General features: G+C 48.5%; 1 protein-coding gene across 2 annotated transcripts in view; it reads right to left on the reverse strand.

The window, feature by feature from the left end:
* The window catches only part of Coro7 (coronin 7), a 55,165-nt gene that overhangs the window by 30,828 nt on the left and 9,265 nt on the right, over window positions 1–15,072 (reverse strand). For both annotated transcript variants that reach the window (XM_052759280.1, XM_052759281.1), the window contains exons 6-7: window positions 14,436–14,512; window positions 4,930–4,980 (exon numbers count right to left, since the gene is read on the reverse strand). In XM_052759280.1, coding sequence (XP_052615240.1) covers window positions 4,930–4,980; window positions 14,436–14,512 — 128 coding nt within the window. The remainder of the gene's footprint in view (window positions 1–4,929; window positions 4,981–14,435; window positions 14,513–15,072) is intronic.

Raw genomic sequence — 15,072 nt, forward strand, 5'->3', positions numbered from 1 at the left:
AATATGCTGTGCTAGGAGAACAGAGCAGACCAGGCCCCCGGGCCCTGGGACAGCCCCACATCAGGAGGCCAGCGGACTGAACAGAGTAACTCCACTGCAGTCACTACCAAGTGCCACAGAGGAGCAAACCGAGGTTCGGAGAGGAAGCCCTGAACTGGACCCACCCTTGCCCCACTGCCCCGCCCTGGATGAGTTCTATGCCTCAGCCTCTTCATCTCTGAAAAGCACAGTGACGTCTTCCCCTGGACAGCTACTCTAAGAACTAGGTGTTAAAATCTGCTAAATGTTCAGCACTGTGCCTGTGTTTTCCTGTTTAATTTTTTTTTGGAGGGGAGGGGGCATGGTTTTCTGAGACAGGGTCATGCCATATAGTCCAGGTTAGTCTTGAACACTTGCTTTTCTGCCTCAGCCTCCCAAGTGCTGGGTTTATGTGTTTACAGATGTGCACCATCACATCCAGCTGCAAATGTGTAGTTTCACAAGGTAACAGGGCACAGAATGTAACTGAAGTAACTTTTTGTTTGAGCTAGAATGGAATAATCCATACAGAGCTAGCTCTGCATAGAGACTGAGCCCAAGAAGCTGCAGGTAGGGAGAAGGAGGCGGCTAATCTGGACAGGAGTCTCTGCAACTACCATGGCCACTAGAGCAATGAGCCACAGAAGCCAAGAAGGTGATTCGGTGCAACACAATCAGTAGTTGGTGTTGGTTCAAACTTTGGGAATCTGACCCCAGGTAGTTTATTTTAGACATATCTAAGAACAACATAATTTGGTGAAAAATTTCCTGGTAATAATCAAATCAATATTGTGTACATAATAAAGTTTAAGACATGACTACATCATAAAGATGGGTTCTAGAGATTGAACCAAGCTCATGATAAGGGTCTGGGGGAGGATCTGGTGTTGTCTTAGCCACACAGATAGCTCAAAGGTCATCAGGTTATTAACCACATCCGCTCCCAGACTTCTGGTCGGATAAACAGGTCATGTATCCCTCCCTTTGATGGGACAACTCTGTGTGTTTAACATTCCTGGTTCCCTTAGTGCTTATTTGTGAGCACAAGAACCTCTATAGTTTCCATAGGCTTGGGGTGGCTGCCACTGGCAGCTTTCCATGTGGAGATACAGACTAGAGTAGAATGCACCTTGGTCCACATCTTCTATCTCCCCATTCACATATGGAGAAACCAGGGGCCTAGACACAGGAGGTGACCTGCCTTGATTACCTATAATGCAGCTGTGGGATCCTTAAGTCCCTAAGTCTTGTGAGCCAGGACCCGTTATCACGAGGAGGTCCTGGGATTCATAGGTGGCAGAGGTGGGACCACCACCAGTCCAGATGCCTCTGGTTTCCAGCAAACCTCCAAGGCTGGCCTAAACTGTAGGGTCACTAAGCATATTGATGCTCATGGAGGTCTTTTCTGCCTTAGTCCTCTCACAATCCTCCCCATCTCTGGTCTGGAGAAAAGAACAGGAATGGCGGTAGTCCAGCCGCCCCAGCCAAACACAACCAGGGGACAGTGGCATGTGCACATTCCAACTGAGGAGCAGTCACATCCCCTCTCCAGTGCCATGGCAGCACTCCCAGTGTAGGGGAGGGAACTCTAAACTCTTTTCTAAGGAAAAGGGAACTTCTCCAGGAGGTGTGCAATCTCCTAGGCAACTACAACTACCAGCAGATACCTACAAAGTAAGGGTATAAAATACGGTAGGGAGCCACCCAAGGGTCACTTGCTCCAAGATCAAGTGCCTAGAGACACAGGCCAAAGTGGACAGTGGAGAGAGGACAACTTTGGAGGCATGTGCAGCCTCTGGTCTCTGAGGACCATGGGGCCCAGATGAGGAGAGGCCCAGAACAGGCAAAGGTAGGATCAGGGTGGTACATTCCACCCCACCCCCACTTTGACTCCTGTTAGACAGGAAGGGGGAACTCAGAGAAAGCACTTTCAGAAGGAGTCTCTCCGAGCTGGCCCCTCAGCTCACACCACCCTGGCCTCAGCAGTGGTTTTCCTAATAGAAGCCAGGTGTGGGCCAGATGCCCTGGGCGGAAGTTGGGGGGAGCAGGGCCGGTTGGAGGGCAGCATTCCAGGCCTGCGGCTGCCCCCGCACTGCATATCGCCTCAGAGCCAAACACAGGCACCATCCCAGCAGCCAGGGGAGCTGCCCACGCTCTTCCCAGATCTCCTGGCTAAAGCCGTCCAGCCAGAGCCTCAACGCCTGCTTGTACTCTTCAACAACTTGGAGCCCCTTGGCTAGCAGCCACACCGGCTCCACCTCAGCCTCACTCACAGACCACCTCTGTGGGGTGTTAGGCAGGCGTAGGAGGGGAGGAAAAGGGGGGTGGGGAGTGGGGAAGAAGGCAAGCTGGAAAGAGGCCACTGCAAAGGGTTGAAAAAAGAAAACACTCACGGAGCTGGCGCAGTGTGACGCCTGATGGGCATGAGGGCAGGTACTTTGTGTACCCCAGAACCCTGGGCAAGGCACCCTGAGAAGGGGCTTCTACCTCACCCTAAAACAGACCTGGGTACCTCTTTCTAGGCAGAGGCCTGGGAGTCAGAGAAAGCCTATCAGGCAAGGCCTACTGTTCACACCTCATTGACCTGAGATCCAAATGACCCAGTGGGATGAGATCAGCAGCCTTTTCGGGACACAAGGCCAGAGTGTGGCAAACTCTGCTCTCGATTCACCTATCTGATGGGGCCTCTTTTCAGTCCTCAGCAAGACAGAGTAGAACTAACTATTCAGGCCCAAGAGGAATAATGTACCAAGTGAACAGATTTTTGAGGATGAAGGTACAAGAGCCCCAGCTATCTTTAACTCCCTATGGGGAACCAGTCCTCAAAACAGAGGAGGACTCTCTGCATGGGCCTAGGTCTTTACTAGGAAACAAGACTTTGTACCACACCCCCCTAGGGAAAAAGCCTCATCAGCTTCTAGTTCTATTGAGAACTACAAATTCCTGGGGCTGAAGCGATGGCTTAGCTGTTAAGAGCACTGGCTACTTGTCCAGATGACCCCACAGGGGTCTGATTCCCAGCATCTACATGGTGGCTTACAACTCCAAGTAATTCAAATTCCAGAGGATCTGACACCCTTTTTTGGTCTATAAGGGCAGCAGGCATGCACGTGGTGCCTCAGACATACATGCAAAAGGCTCATGTCCATAAAATAAAGTGTTGTTTCTTAATCCTTTTTTTTTCCAAAAAAAAAAAAAAAAAGAAAGAAAAAAAAGGAAAAGAAAGAAAGAAATAGAAATCCTGGGGCTAGAGAGATAGTTCAGGGGTTAAATGTGCATAATGCAGTCCCAGCACTCTGGAGGCAGAGGCAGGCAGATCTCTGAGTTCAAGGCCAGCCTGATCTACAGAACAAGTTCCAGGACAGCCAGGGCTACACAGAGAAACACTGTCTCAAAAGATTAAACAAAATCCAAACAAAACAAAACAAAAATTTGTATGATGCTCTTGCAGAGGACCAGGGTTTTTACCCACGTGGCGGGTCACAACCATTTGTAACCTACGTTCCAAGGGAACACAATGCCCTCTTCTGGCTTCTATGGGCACTGCATGATGAGGGGTCCACAAACATGCAAGTAAACTAACTGTACATGTAAAATAAATATTTTTAAAAGAATAATAAAAATGAATCTTTTTAAAAATAAAAGAAATATAAAAATGTCAAGCATGGTAGTGCACACCTTTAATCCCAGCACTGGAGAGGCAGAAGCAGGTAGATCTCTGTAAGACTAGCCTGGTCTACATAGAGTGTCAGTCAGGGCAACACAGTGAGACTCTGTCTCAAGACAGAAAGAGAGAGTGGGAGACAGAGAAGGAAGGGGATGTTAGGAGAGATGCTTAGCAGTGAAGAGTGCTTACTGCTCTTCCAGAGGACCTGAGTTGAGTTCCAGCTCCCACCTCACGTAACTCACAACTACCTGCAACTCCAGCTCCAGGGATCCAATCTCCTATTCTGTCTTAGGTGGGCACCCATATAAATATGTGTGCTCCTAGGCTCTCTCTCTCACACACACATACACACACAAAAAAATATTAAATAGATCTTGAAGGGGGGGATAGAAATTCACTGATCTCACTTCCTGCTTAAAACGCTCTAGTGGTTTCCCACAGCCCAGGGGACAGACCCTTGGTAGCCTGCCTCCCCTCTGGACCTCCCCTCAGATGATTTCTAGAGCAAGCTATTATCTCCCCTTCATATCCTCTCTGATGACTTCTAGAACAAACTCGCCCCACCTCTGGCCATCTGCTTATGGTCAACTGTAAAACTGAGTCTTCATCTGTAAGCCAGTTTCTCAGGACAGACACTAAGCCCTCCGGGAAAGAGAAGCCCTTGGCAATCACTGAGGACAGAGCCGTACGCATGGCCAGCTGACAGCTGCCGACAGGGTCTCTGCTGGCGAAATGACGGACTGACTGTTCACAGGCCCTGTGCCTGCCGCCTCATTTGGAAGTCAGGACTACATAGACTCCAGGTACCTAGTACACAGGTAATAACAAAATACCTACAGTCCCAGGTCTTGCAGGAATGGGAAGTCAGTCCATCCCATGGCCCATTAAAAGGTCTGGATATTGGACTGAGGATCCTTCCTGAGTCCTCAGTAGCTGGCGGCTGCTGACCGTGCCAGGAAAGCACAGCAGGGTTGAAAGGAGGGGAGAAAGCTGAAATCTCAAATTACATTCCTGAAGTCAGGGAAGGCCTCCACTGACAGCCTGTGGGCAGCCTGGCTGCGTCCCACCCTGTGATCAAAGCTAGGTGCCTCCCAGGACTCAGAGATCAGGTCTCAGAAAGAGCTCCAGCATCAGCAGCTGCGCTCACCACCAGATCCCCCAAAATGCTGGAACTGTGCAGTCCTTGTCCTAGACAGGATTTTTTTTTTTTTTTACTACCCACCAGCACTGGACACATAACTCACCTGAGAGGCCTTGGTTCTTGCTCTGGGGTCAAAGATCCGTAGCTGCTTGTCCTGAAAAAGAAGGGAGAAAGAACCAATGGATACAATTAAAACCTGAGGGTTTCTGGAGGTTTCTCACACTACAGGCTCTCATCAGTTGGTACCATATTACACAGACTGGCATCACAGACCAGATGTTACTTCCCTAGCTGGGGTCTTCCTTCTTACCAGGAGGGCAGGTCCCTTCTTGCCCAGACTCCCAGAAGATTAGACTCAAGGACACCCTGTTACCTGCCAGGATGTCACATGCACACCCTCTCCACATCTTTTTTTTCCTCTGAGGCAGGGCTTATGTGATGATGATACTTCTGCATTTAAAAACTTCACACTGAGGTTGGAGAGATGATTTAGTTGATAAAGTGTCTGCTATGCAAGCATGAGGGTGTGAGTTTAGACCCCAGCACTCACATAAACACTAGGTGTGCACCTGTAGCCCTATCTCTGGGGGTATGGAGATGGAAACAGGAGGATCCTCAAACCTCACTGCCAGCCAGCCTAGCCAAATCAACGAGACCCAGGTTCCATAAGAGACACTGTCTCAAAAAATACAGTGGGGAAGGGCTGGAGAGATGGCTCAGTGGTTAAAAAGCACTTGCTGCTGTACTAGACGACCTGGGTTCATTTTCCAGCACCCACATGGTGGCTCACAACCATTTATAACTGCAGTCTGTCCAACTAGCCTCCGAGGGCACTATACTAGTATGGTGCAGATATATGCAGGTAGAACACGCATATACATAAAAATTTCAAAAAGTGAAAAAATACACTGTGGGATCAAGTAAGGTGGCGCAGCAGGTAACGGTGTTTGCCCCAAGCCTGACGGCCTGGGTTTGATCCTGAGACCCACATGGTGCAAAGAGACAATGGACTCCGACAGGTTGTCTTCTGAGCTCCACACGTGGCACAAGTTCCCCCACCAAATAAACAAATAGTGACCAAGGAGGACACAACAGCAACCGTTGGCTTCCACACACCCACACGAGCAGGATAACACACGCAAACACACAGTAAGGTGGAGAGTGATGGAGGAAGACACCAGAGTCAACCTCTGGCCTCCATATGCACACACCCATACAGACACGTACACAGAACAGACACACACACAAAGAACCTCGGTCTACTGAGTGTTTATCGTTGCTGCTGAGACTAGGTCTTGGTGTGAACATATCCCACGCAGGCCTTGAATCTGCAGCAACCCCACTGCTGCCTCAGTACTGGGACTACAGATGGGCACCACCAAGCCCAGATTAAAGAATTGATAAAGAGAAACTAACCTTTCCTAACCATCTTTTCAATGCACTAGCTGATCAAGATTACATGAGGGCCAGGATGGAAAAAGACAAAAATCTGGGGCTGGAGAGATGGCTCAGAGGTTAAGAGCACTGACTATTCTTCCAGAGGTTCTGAGTTCAATTCCCAGCAACCACATGGTGGCTCACAACCATCTGTAAAGAGATCTGGCTCCCTCTTCCGGCCTGAAGGGATACATGCAGGCAGAACACTGTATACATAATAAATAAAATAAATCTAAAAAAAAAAAAAAAAAAAAAAAAAAGAGACAAAAATCTATACCTGGGATAAAATGCTCATGCCCTATACATAGGTCCTCATTTCTGCAAGATCACCAGTGACTGTGCGTGTGTGTTGCCTCTGCGCACAAGCACAGGTGCATGGAAAGCTGGATACCCGCCTAGTGGTGTAGCCCAGGCTAACACTAGAGTACACACAAAGCCCTGGGTTCAATCACTAAAAGAAAAAGCAATTCAGTCGAGTTTGTATCCACTATTTATAGGTTTGGTCATAATAAATTAGGTGAAAGAGGGAGTTGAGGACAACATGGCCTGGTGTGAGTCTACTATTGTCGAAATAAAACAGATCTCCATTTGAGTGACCGTGTTCTTGTACACCTTGGGAGTTTGCTAAGCAAAGAGAAGGACCGAGCTTCAACCGGTGAGTCAATGCTGGGTATGAAGGGCGAGGAAGAGGAGGCTGGCCAACATTCCCATTTTATATTTTAGCATAGCTCAACTTTGCTTCCATGAGTACAGACACCTATTTTCATATTTTGAAAAATGATACTTACAGACCAAGAACATTACCATTTGCATCAGCACCAAAGAACAGAAATGCTTAGTAATAAATCTTACAAAGTATGTATCAACAAAACATGAGGCAAATTAAAACACGCTGATGAAGAAAAACCACAGATACAAACAAATAGATGGATATTCCATTTTATAGATATGAAGACTTCTAATTGTTGAAATGTCAGTTTGGGGTTGAGGAGATGGCTCAGTGAGTTGTTACCGTAATCAGTATCTCTAGTGCCCTGGGAGAAAACAGGCACAGCAGTGCACATCTGGAATCCAAGCACCAGAAGGTGAAGGCAGAAAGACCTGGGGGCTTCACTGGTAAACAGTTTAGCCAACTGGTGAGTTTCAGGTTCACTGAGAGAGACAGTCTCAAACAGTGAGGCGGAGAGGCTGGGCATGGCAGCACACGCCTTTAATCCCAGCACTCAGGCAGGTGGATCTCCATAAAGGCGAGGCTGGCCTGATCTACACAATGAGCTCTAGGCCAGCCAAGGCTACATAGTGAGACCCTGTCTAAATAAATACAATACGGAAGAGGTGGTAATGAGACGGCTCAGCAGATAAAGGCATTTGCCATGTATCCTGATTGGCTGTTTTGTTTTGTTTTGGTTTGATTTTTTTTGTCAGCTTAACACAAGCAGGAGTTATATGGTAAGAGGAACCTCATTTGAGAAAACTCCCAGCTCACTAGGGGTGGTGTCACCTCTGGGTAGGTGGTCCTGGATGGTACAATAAAGCAGTCAAGGGGCTGGAGAGATGGCTCAGCGGTTAAGAGCACTGGCTGTTCTTCCAGAAGACTCAGGTTCAGTTCCTAGCAACCACATGGCAGCTCATAGCTGCCTGTAACTCTGGTTCCAGAGGATCTGACACCCTCACACCAATGCACATAAAATAAAGGTAAATAAATAAATACACAGAGAAAAGAAAGAAAGCAGGCTGCCCAAGCTATGGAGAGCAAGCCGGTACATAAGCAATGAAGCAGCAGTCCTCTGCGGCGGCGTCTGCTTCAGTTCCTGCCTCGAGTTCCTGCTCATGAAATAAACCCTCTTCTCCCCAGGCTGCTTTTGTTTGTCAGTGGTGGGGCATCACAATAGCAGCCCTAACTAAGATACCATGGAAGCCTGAAGATCTGAGTTTGAATCTTGGAACCTATGTAAAGATAGGAGAAAACCCAATCCATAAAGTTGTCCTCTGACCTACCCAACCTGCACACCATAGCACAAGCACAAAGTAAGATTTCTTCTTGAAACAGAGTCTCTCTACATTAGACCTGGCCGTTCTGGAACTCACTCTGTAGGACCAGGCTGGCCTTGAATTCACAGAGATTTCCCTGCCTCTGCCTCCCAGCTGCTGTAATTAAAGACATGCACCACCATGCCTGGTCTTTTTTTAAGTTAAAAAAAAAAAAAACAGGGCTAGGGCTGAAGGGACGGCTCAGTGGTTAAGGCACTGATTGCCGTGGAAGAGGGACAGGTTCAATTTTCAACACCTGTAGTTGGATTTTTCTTTGGGCCTCCAGCTCACAAATAACAACATGGAGATTCCTTGTTAACTATGAAAGCTCGGCCTATAGCTTAGGCTTGTTCCTAACTAGCTCTTATAATTTAAATTAACCCATTTATATTCTATGTTCCATCATGTAGCGTTACTTCTCTTCCATCTTGTACCTCGTGTTTCCTCTGTGTTTCCTGGTGTCTCCTGAGTGCCTTGATTTCTCCTCCTCTTCCTCTCTCTCCCTGGAAATCCCACCTATACCTCCTGCCTACCTATTGGCTGTTCAGCTTTTTATTACACCAATCACAGCAATACATCATCATATAGTCATCATCATACAGTGAACAAATATCCCACAACATTCACCCACATGGTGGTTCACAGCCATCCTTGACTCCAGTTGCAGGGGATCCATTGCTCTTGTCTGACCTCCATGAGCACCAAGCATGCACTGGTGCATACAAATATGCAGGCAAACACTAGTGGAAGCCCATGAACTGTGGACTGGTGGCTGTGGAGCCCCCCATGGGACTGGACTAGGCCCTCTGGATACAGAAGACGGTTCTTTAGCTCAAACTGTGTGTGGGGGCACCAAGGCAGGGGGATCAGGATCCATCCCTGGTGCGATGGTCAGGCTTTTGGGAGCCGCAGTACCTGTGGTGTGACGCCTTGTGCAGCCTTGGTGCAGTGGGAAGGGGCTTGAACCTGCCTAGGCTCAGTGTGCCAGGCTCTGCTGACTCCCCATGGGAGACCTTGATTTGGGGGGATGTGGGGATGTGGGGTGGCTTGGGAGGGAGGGCTACGAGGTGGGGAGGAGATAGGATCTGTGGGTGGTTATGTAGAGTAGAAAATTTCTTAATAAAGAAAAAATGAAAAAAAAGAAAAATAAATTAAAAAATTTAAACAATAGAATAAAAAATAAATTGACAGTAAAAAAATAAGTAAAAACAAATCATTTTAAAAGAAAAAAAAAAACAAATATGCAGGCAAAACACTCATACATAAAAGAAAATGAATATATATTGGAAAATAAATGTAGAAAGTAACAGAGAAAGATACCCAACATTTGGTCTGCATGGACACACATATCCCTCTCTGACATGTATGCATACTGGCAAACAAGCTAATGGAAATTAGACTTGAGTTTCTAATAATTTGTCAACAGCTGTATAATTGCCACAATGTATCCCACCAGTGCAAGAGACAGTGAGGAGAAGCAGGTGTGGGATGTGCTGGCAATCCCAGCACCTGGAGGCTGAGGCAGCAGAAGGTTTCCAAATTCAGGGTCAGCCTGGGTTATACAGACCGTCTGGAAAATATAATTACAGGTCTGAGCCTGGCGGCATTTGTCTTTAATCCCAGCACTAAGGAGGCAGAGGCAGGCAAATCCATGACGTCAACCTGGTCTATATAGTCAGTTCTAGGCTAGTCAGGGCTGCATAGTAAGACCCCCCACCTCAAAACAACAAAATAATAAAGGAAATGGATTTGGAGAGAGGGGAAATATGGGAAATTTCTGTATTATCTGCTATATTTTTCCTATAAAACAGTTCTAAAATAGTGTGTTAAATAAAAATAAAACTGTGCCAAGAAGGGTGACTCATGCCTATAATCCCAGCATTCAGAAGTGAAGGCAGGGGAGCACCTGAATTTGATGCCAGCTTAGATTACATAGTGAAGTTACAGGTTAGCTTAAGCTATAGACTGAGACCCTATCTCAAAATATATTTTGAGAGGGCTGGAGAGATGGCTCAGCAGTTAAGAGCACTGGATGCTCTTTCAGAGGACCCAAGTTCAATTCCCACACCCACAAGGCAGTTTACAACCATCTGTAACTCCAGTTCCAAGGATCCAAGGGCACCAGGCACCTATGTAATACACAGATATACATGCAGACAAAACACTCACATACAAACAAACAAACAAAAAATTTAAAATAAATCAGTCAGAAAATTAGACCACACATAAGGGAAGCCAAATTAATGCTTGCTCTGTGCATAGCCTGAGTCTGGGTGCTTCGGAGGGAACAGTGAACAGCCAGCCCCAGTGAGGACAAAGTTCACAGCTAAGGGCTGCACTCTCTAGCCAGAGGTGTCACAGGAAGACCTGGAAGAAGCCTGAATTGAACCGCACAAGACAAGGTGGAAAAGCATAAGCAGGATGCCAAGACAGGAGCCTGCTGGTGCGTGCTGAGAAGGGGAAAGTCATATAACGGAGCGGACAGAGGGAGTGGAGAGGCCATGGGCAACAACAGCTGCAGGAGGCGGAGTGGCTGGAGAGGCCTGGGAAGCGAGGCCCGCCTAGCACAGCCAGGGAGGCCCAAGTGCACCTTACTTTGTTCAGGCACAGTCCAGGGCTCCGGCCCGGAGCAGCACTGCACCACAGTCAGGACCCCTGGGGCCATGTGACATGAGATCAGACACAGGGGTGGGGGGAGCAGAGTAAGAGTAAAGCTAGACACAGGACAGACAGAACAATGACAACAAAGGACAGAGAGCAACTTGAGATTAGGGACAGGGGAAAACAGAAGCAAGAGACGTACGGGACAGAAGAAATGGAAAGTTCCCAAGATGAAGGGCTAGGGAAATCACCTCTCACTCTGCAGGGTGGGAGCTGCTGAGGAAAGCTGGAGGCCTACATTCAAATGCTAACCCCGCAGAGCCAGGCGGATCTCTGTGAGTTCGAGGCCAGCCTGGTCTACAGCGCGAGATCCAGGAAAGGCGCAAAGCTACACAGAGAAACCCTGTCTTGAAAAACCAAAAAAAAAAAAAAAAAAAAAAATGCTAACCCCACCACTGACCAGCTCCGTGACCTGAGCAAGACTGAACCCAATGACAAGGAGGTAGCAGCAGCATCTCTCACAGGGAGGGCACTGGAGTTGGGAGTGCAGCATGCAACAAGCTTCACAGAGAAGGCTGGGCCACTAAGTGCAGCAGTTTAAGGCTGGACACAAATCAGGTTCAGAGTAGGTTAGGCTTGAGGCTGTTCTAGGTCAGGCAAAGGGGCCTAAGTAGGCTGCCAGGAGCTCATAGCAGGCCAAGCACACCATCTGTGGTGCCCGTTCGCCCTCTAGTGGCCTCTGGTTTCTTTTCTCAGTCATTAGAGGTTAGGGTTAGCTTGGGTGCTCTGAGAGGCAGAGCTCCCTTTCACCAGCAGCAGCCAAGACAGAACTGAGAACCAGGTCCCTCTGATGGGAAGCGGCATGCCACATTGGCCCAATCAGGACAGAACTGAGAACCAGGTCCCTCTGATGGGAAGCGGCATGCCAATTGGCCCAATCAAGCAGTACAAGCAGCAGCTGCACAAAGCCAGAGCCTGGTCCACAACCTCTGGAAAAGAGCAGTGCTGACTCTCTCTTACGGAGTGAGCTCACTTACCGCTCCAACAACACTCTGGGCATCCTATGCAAACCCATGGGCATCTCCACCTAGCCTGTGGTCCTAGGGGGTAGCCTTTTGCTCCCAGGACTGTATTAGTAGGGCCAGTAGTACCACCCAGGATCTCAAGACACCTTTCCAGCAAAGGCAGGCAGAAGTGGGCACATAATCAAGGTACCCACTCATCCTAGCATGTGCCAACAGGTGCCAGCCTGGAAGAGATGGTATGTCCCCACAGGTGGCACACCTAGGTCTGGAAAGGAGAGGGAGGAGCAGGGATCACTTTACAAGTTCATAACTTTATTGTGCCACCTGCTTGGGAAACATGTACTTCCTGTCCTGGCACTTTGGGCTCTGGGTCTAGAGGGGAAACGTCTCCCTGTGGGGAACTAGCATGAATCCCCTGGGCTTGGCTTTCTCCTTCTAACTGCCTTGCAAGATGGCAGCAGGTAGGCTGGAGAGATGGCTCAGGGGTTAAGAGCGCTGGCTGCTTTTCCAGAGGTCCTGAGTTCAATTCCCAGCAACTACATGGTGGCTCACAAACATCTGTAATGATATCTGCTGCCCTCTTCTGGCCACATATGGAGCCTCTTCTGGCCTGCAGGGATATGTGCAGGCAGAACACTGTATACATAAATAAATAAATCTTAAAAAAAAGATAGCAGCAGGCCAGGCAGTGTCCATACTTACTGGGCTATTATTCTTTGCCTTTCCTACCCAATTCTGGTGGCAAATGGGGCTCAGAGCAGAGAAAAAGAAGGGCTGGACCATCCCATCAGTGAGGCAGGGGCATAGAGGTTTCTCAAAGGAAGGAGCGGCTGGTCTTGACTCAGGTGATACGCCCTCAGGGCTGGTTCCCTGACTGGGATACCCATTTTGTCTGTAGCCAGGTCTCATTTTCTAGAATGAAGGCCAAGCCTCCATTCTGGGAAGTATTTCCCATCCTCTAGTGCTAAACCCGAATAAACTAACCAAAGTGTGTCTAGGATAGGATTTTATATAGTCCAGATTGGCCTCAAACTCATAACATGGTCCAGGCTAGCCTTTAACTCCTGATCCCTTGGCCTCTACTGCCTTATGTTAGGACTACAGGCATGCACTATCACTCTTGGTTGCCATTTTTCATAAGTCTCTTCAGGCCCTGACACTATTAAATGTCCCAACTCCAGGTTTCCTTTAGCCTGGTGCACAGCTACTTTGGTGACCCCTCCAGCCTGGATCCCAGGCCCCACTCCTCTTAGCTTCTTCCCTTCTGAGAATATCCCTGACTCTGGCACAACCCGCACTTCCTTTTCCATCCTCTGCTCAACTCTGCTCAGGATTCCATCAGGTCCAGACAAGCTGGGATGTCTCCAAGTACCCCAGCTCAATACACCTCCAACCACCATGGTAGTGGTACTGTCTAGATCATTCACACAAGGCACTCTCCAACTCTCAAGACCTGCTTGCATGTCTGTCTCAGTGTGGGGCTCCTCTCTTGGTACCCAAGATCCAAACTCACAATCCCCACTCTTCATATCCAATCTGCCACCCAAAGCTCTATGGCCTCCCTCTCTACCAGCCCGGAACAGGTACAGTCCTCTTACTCATTCCCTGATGGCAGTCCCAAACGAAATACGGACAATGCCCACCTCAGCCATGTTCTGTCTACACAGAGGCTACAGTAGTGTGTCAAATGGAAACTCTGCTCATACACAGGTCACCACCCACCCTTCTGGCTTTAACTTTCCTGCCTGCCGACTGCCACTGGAACAACACCAGCACTTACTCCTGAAGGCTTGGCACTGTCTCCAGATGTCCCACAGACACATGCTCACTCTGCCATTCTTGCCCATGGAAGGAACTCTTCTCAGGGTTTTCGTCCTCAGCCTCTGGCCGAGGTCAAATTCCTATTACCAATCTGATCAGTTCAAAGCACCATGTCCCTTTCAGAGGTGAGTTGCAGGCCTCAACTGCCCACTTATCTGTACTGTCCTTGAAGCAAGTTGGAAGTTACAGAAGCTGTTTGGAGAAACTATTCAGACAGCTGGTACAGCTTTACTGATAAACCAAAGTCCAACCAAACAGCACAGACCAGCAGGCGGCAACATGGAACTTTCCTCAAGTCCCTTTTAAAGGGCTTCAGGTGGGGCAGGGAGCTCAAAAACAACCATCCAGCTGGGCGGTGGTGGCGTACACCTTTGATCCCAGTACTCGGGAGGCAGAGCCAGGCAGATCTCTGTGAGTTCAAGGCCAGCCGGGTCTACAGAGTGAGTTCCAGGACAGGCACCAAAACTACACAGAGAAACCTGTCTTGAAAAACCAAAACAAACAAACCGCCCCCCCCCCCCCCCCACACACACACCAAAAAAACCACACACACACACAAACACACACACAAAAAAAACCCCACTCATCCTGACTCAGGGCTCTTCAGCTCATATTGTAGAGCATACGAGGTGTGAAGCCCTCCTGACCATACTAGCCCCATGCTAAGTTTTAAGGCTGCTTGCTGCCTGCTTACCTTGCACGCCGTGCCCAAAAGGGCTCCATCCCGGCTCCAAACAGCACTCTGCACCAGGTCCTTGTGGGCCTCCAGCTCTGTAGGGAAACAGCCAAGGTCAGGTACCAGGTGATGAGGGCACCAGGGATGTAGAGAAGGGTAGGCCTGCTTTGGGGTCACTCAGGAGCCAAGTCAGCAGCAGTGATGGTCTTTCAGGGTAGAGGGGCAGGGACAGCAGCTCCATCCACACATGCTACAGATGCATGTAGAGGCTTCCTTCTTTAAGCCTGCCCTCATCAGGACATGCCTCTATTTAATAATCTTCTGAGATTCCCTGCTTCTCAGCCTGGCTCTCATTCTCCATGCTCACTTCTGCTCACTCTAACACATACCCCACTACATCACCCTCACCTTTGCTCGTCCATATCCCTCCTTTTTTCTGCAATTTGGGGGTTTGGAGCACAATAGATGCCTACTGGAAATGAAGAGTGATATACTATTTATTACAAAGCTTCAGAATGTATATTGTATGCCTGTCATACTTTGGTACTTTTTCTTTCTTCCTTTCTTTTTTTAGGTTTCTGGTTATGGAACCTAGGGCCTTAGAAATGCGAGGCAAGCACTCGCCACGGAGTTGTACCCCATCCTTGATACACAC

This window comes from Peromyscus californicus, unplaced genomic scaffold (genome assembly GCF_007827085.1).
Source record: "Peromyscus californicus insignis strain IS unplaced genomic scaffold, ASM782708v3 Scaffold_3__1_contigs__length_106647218, whole genome shotgun sequence".
Classification (NCBI taxonomy): Eukaryota; Metazoa; Chordata; class Mammalia; order Rodentia; family Cricetidae; genus Peromyscus; species Peromyscus californicus.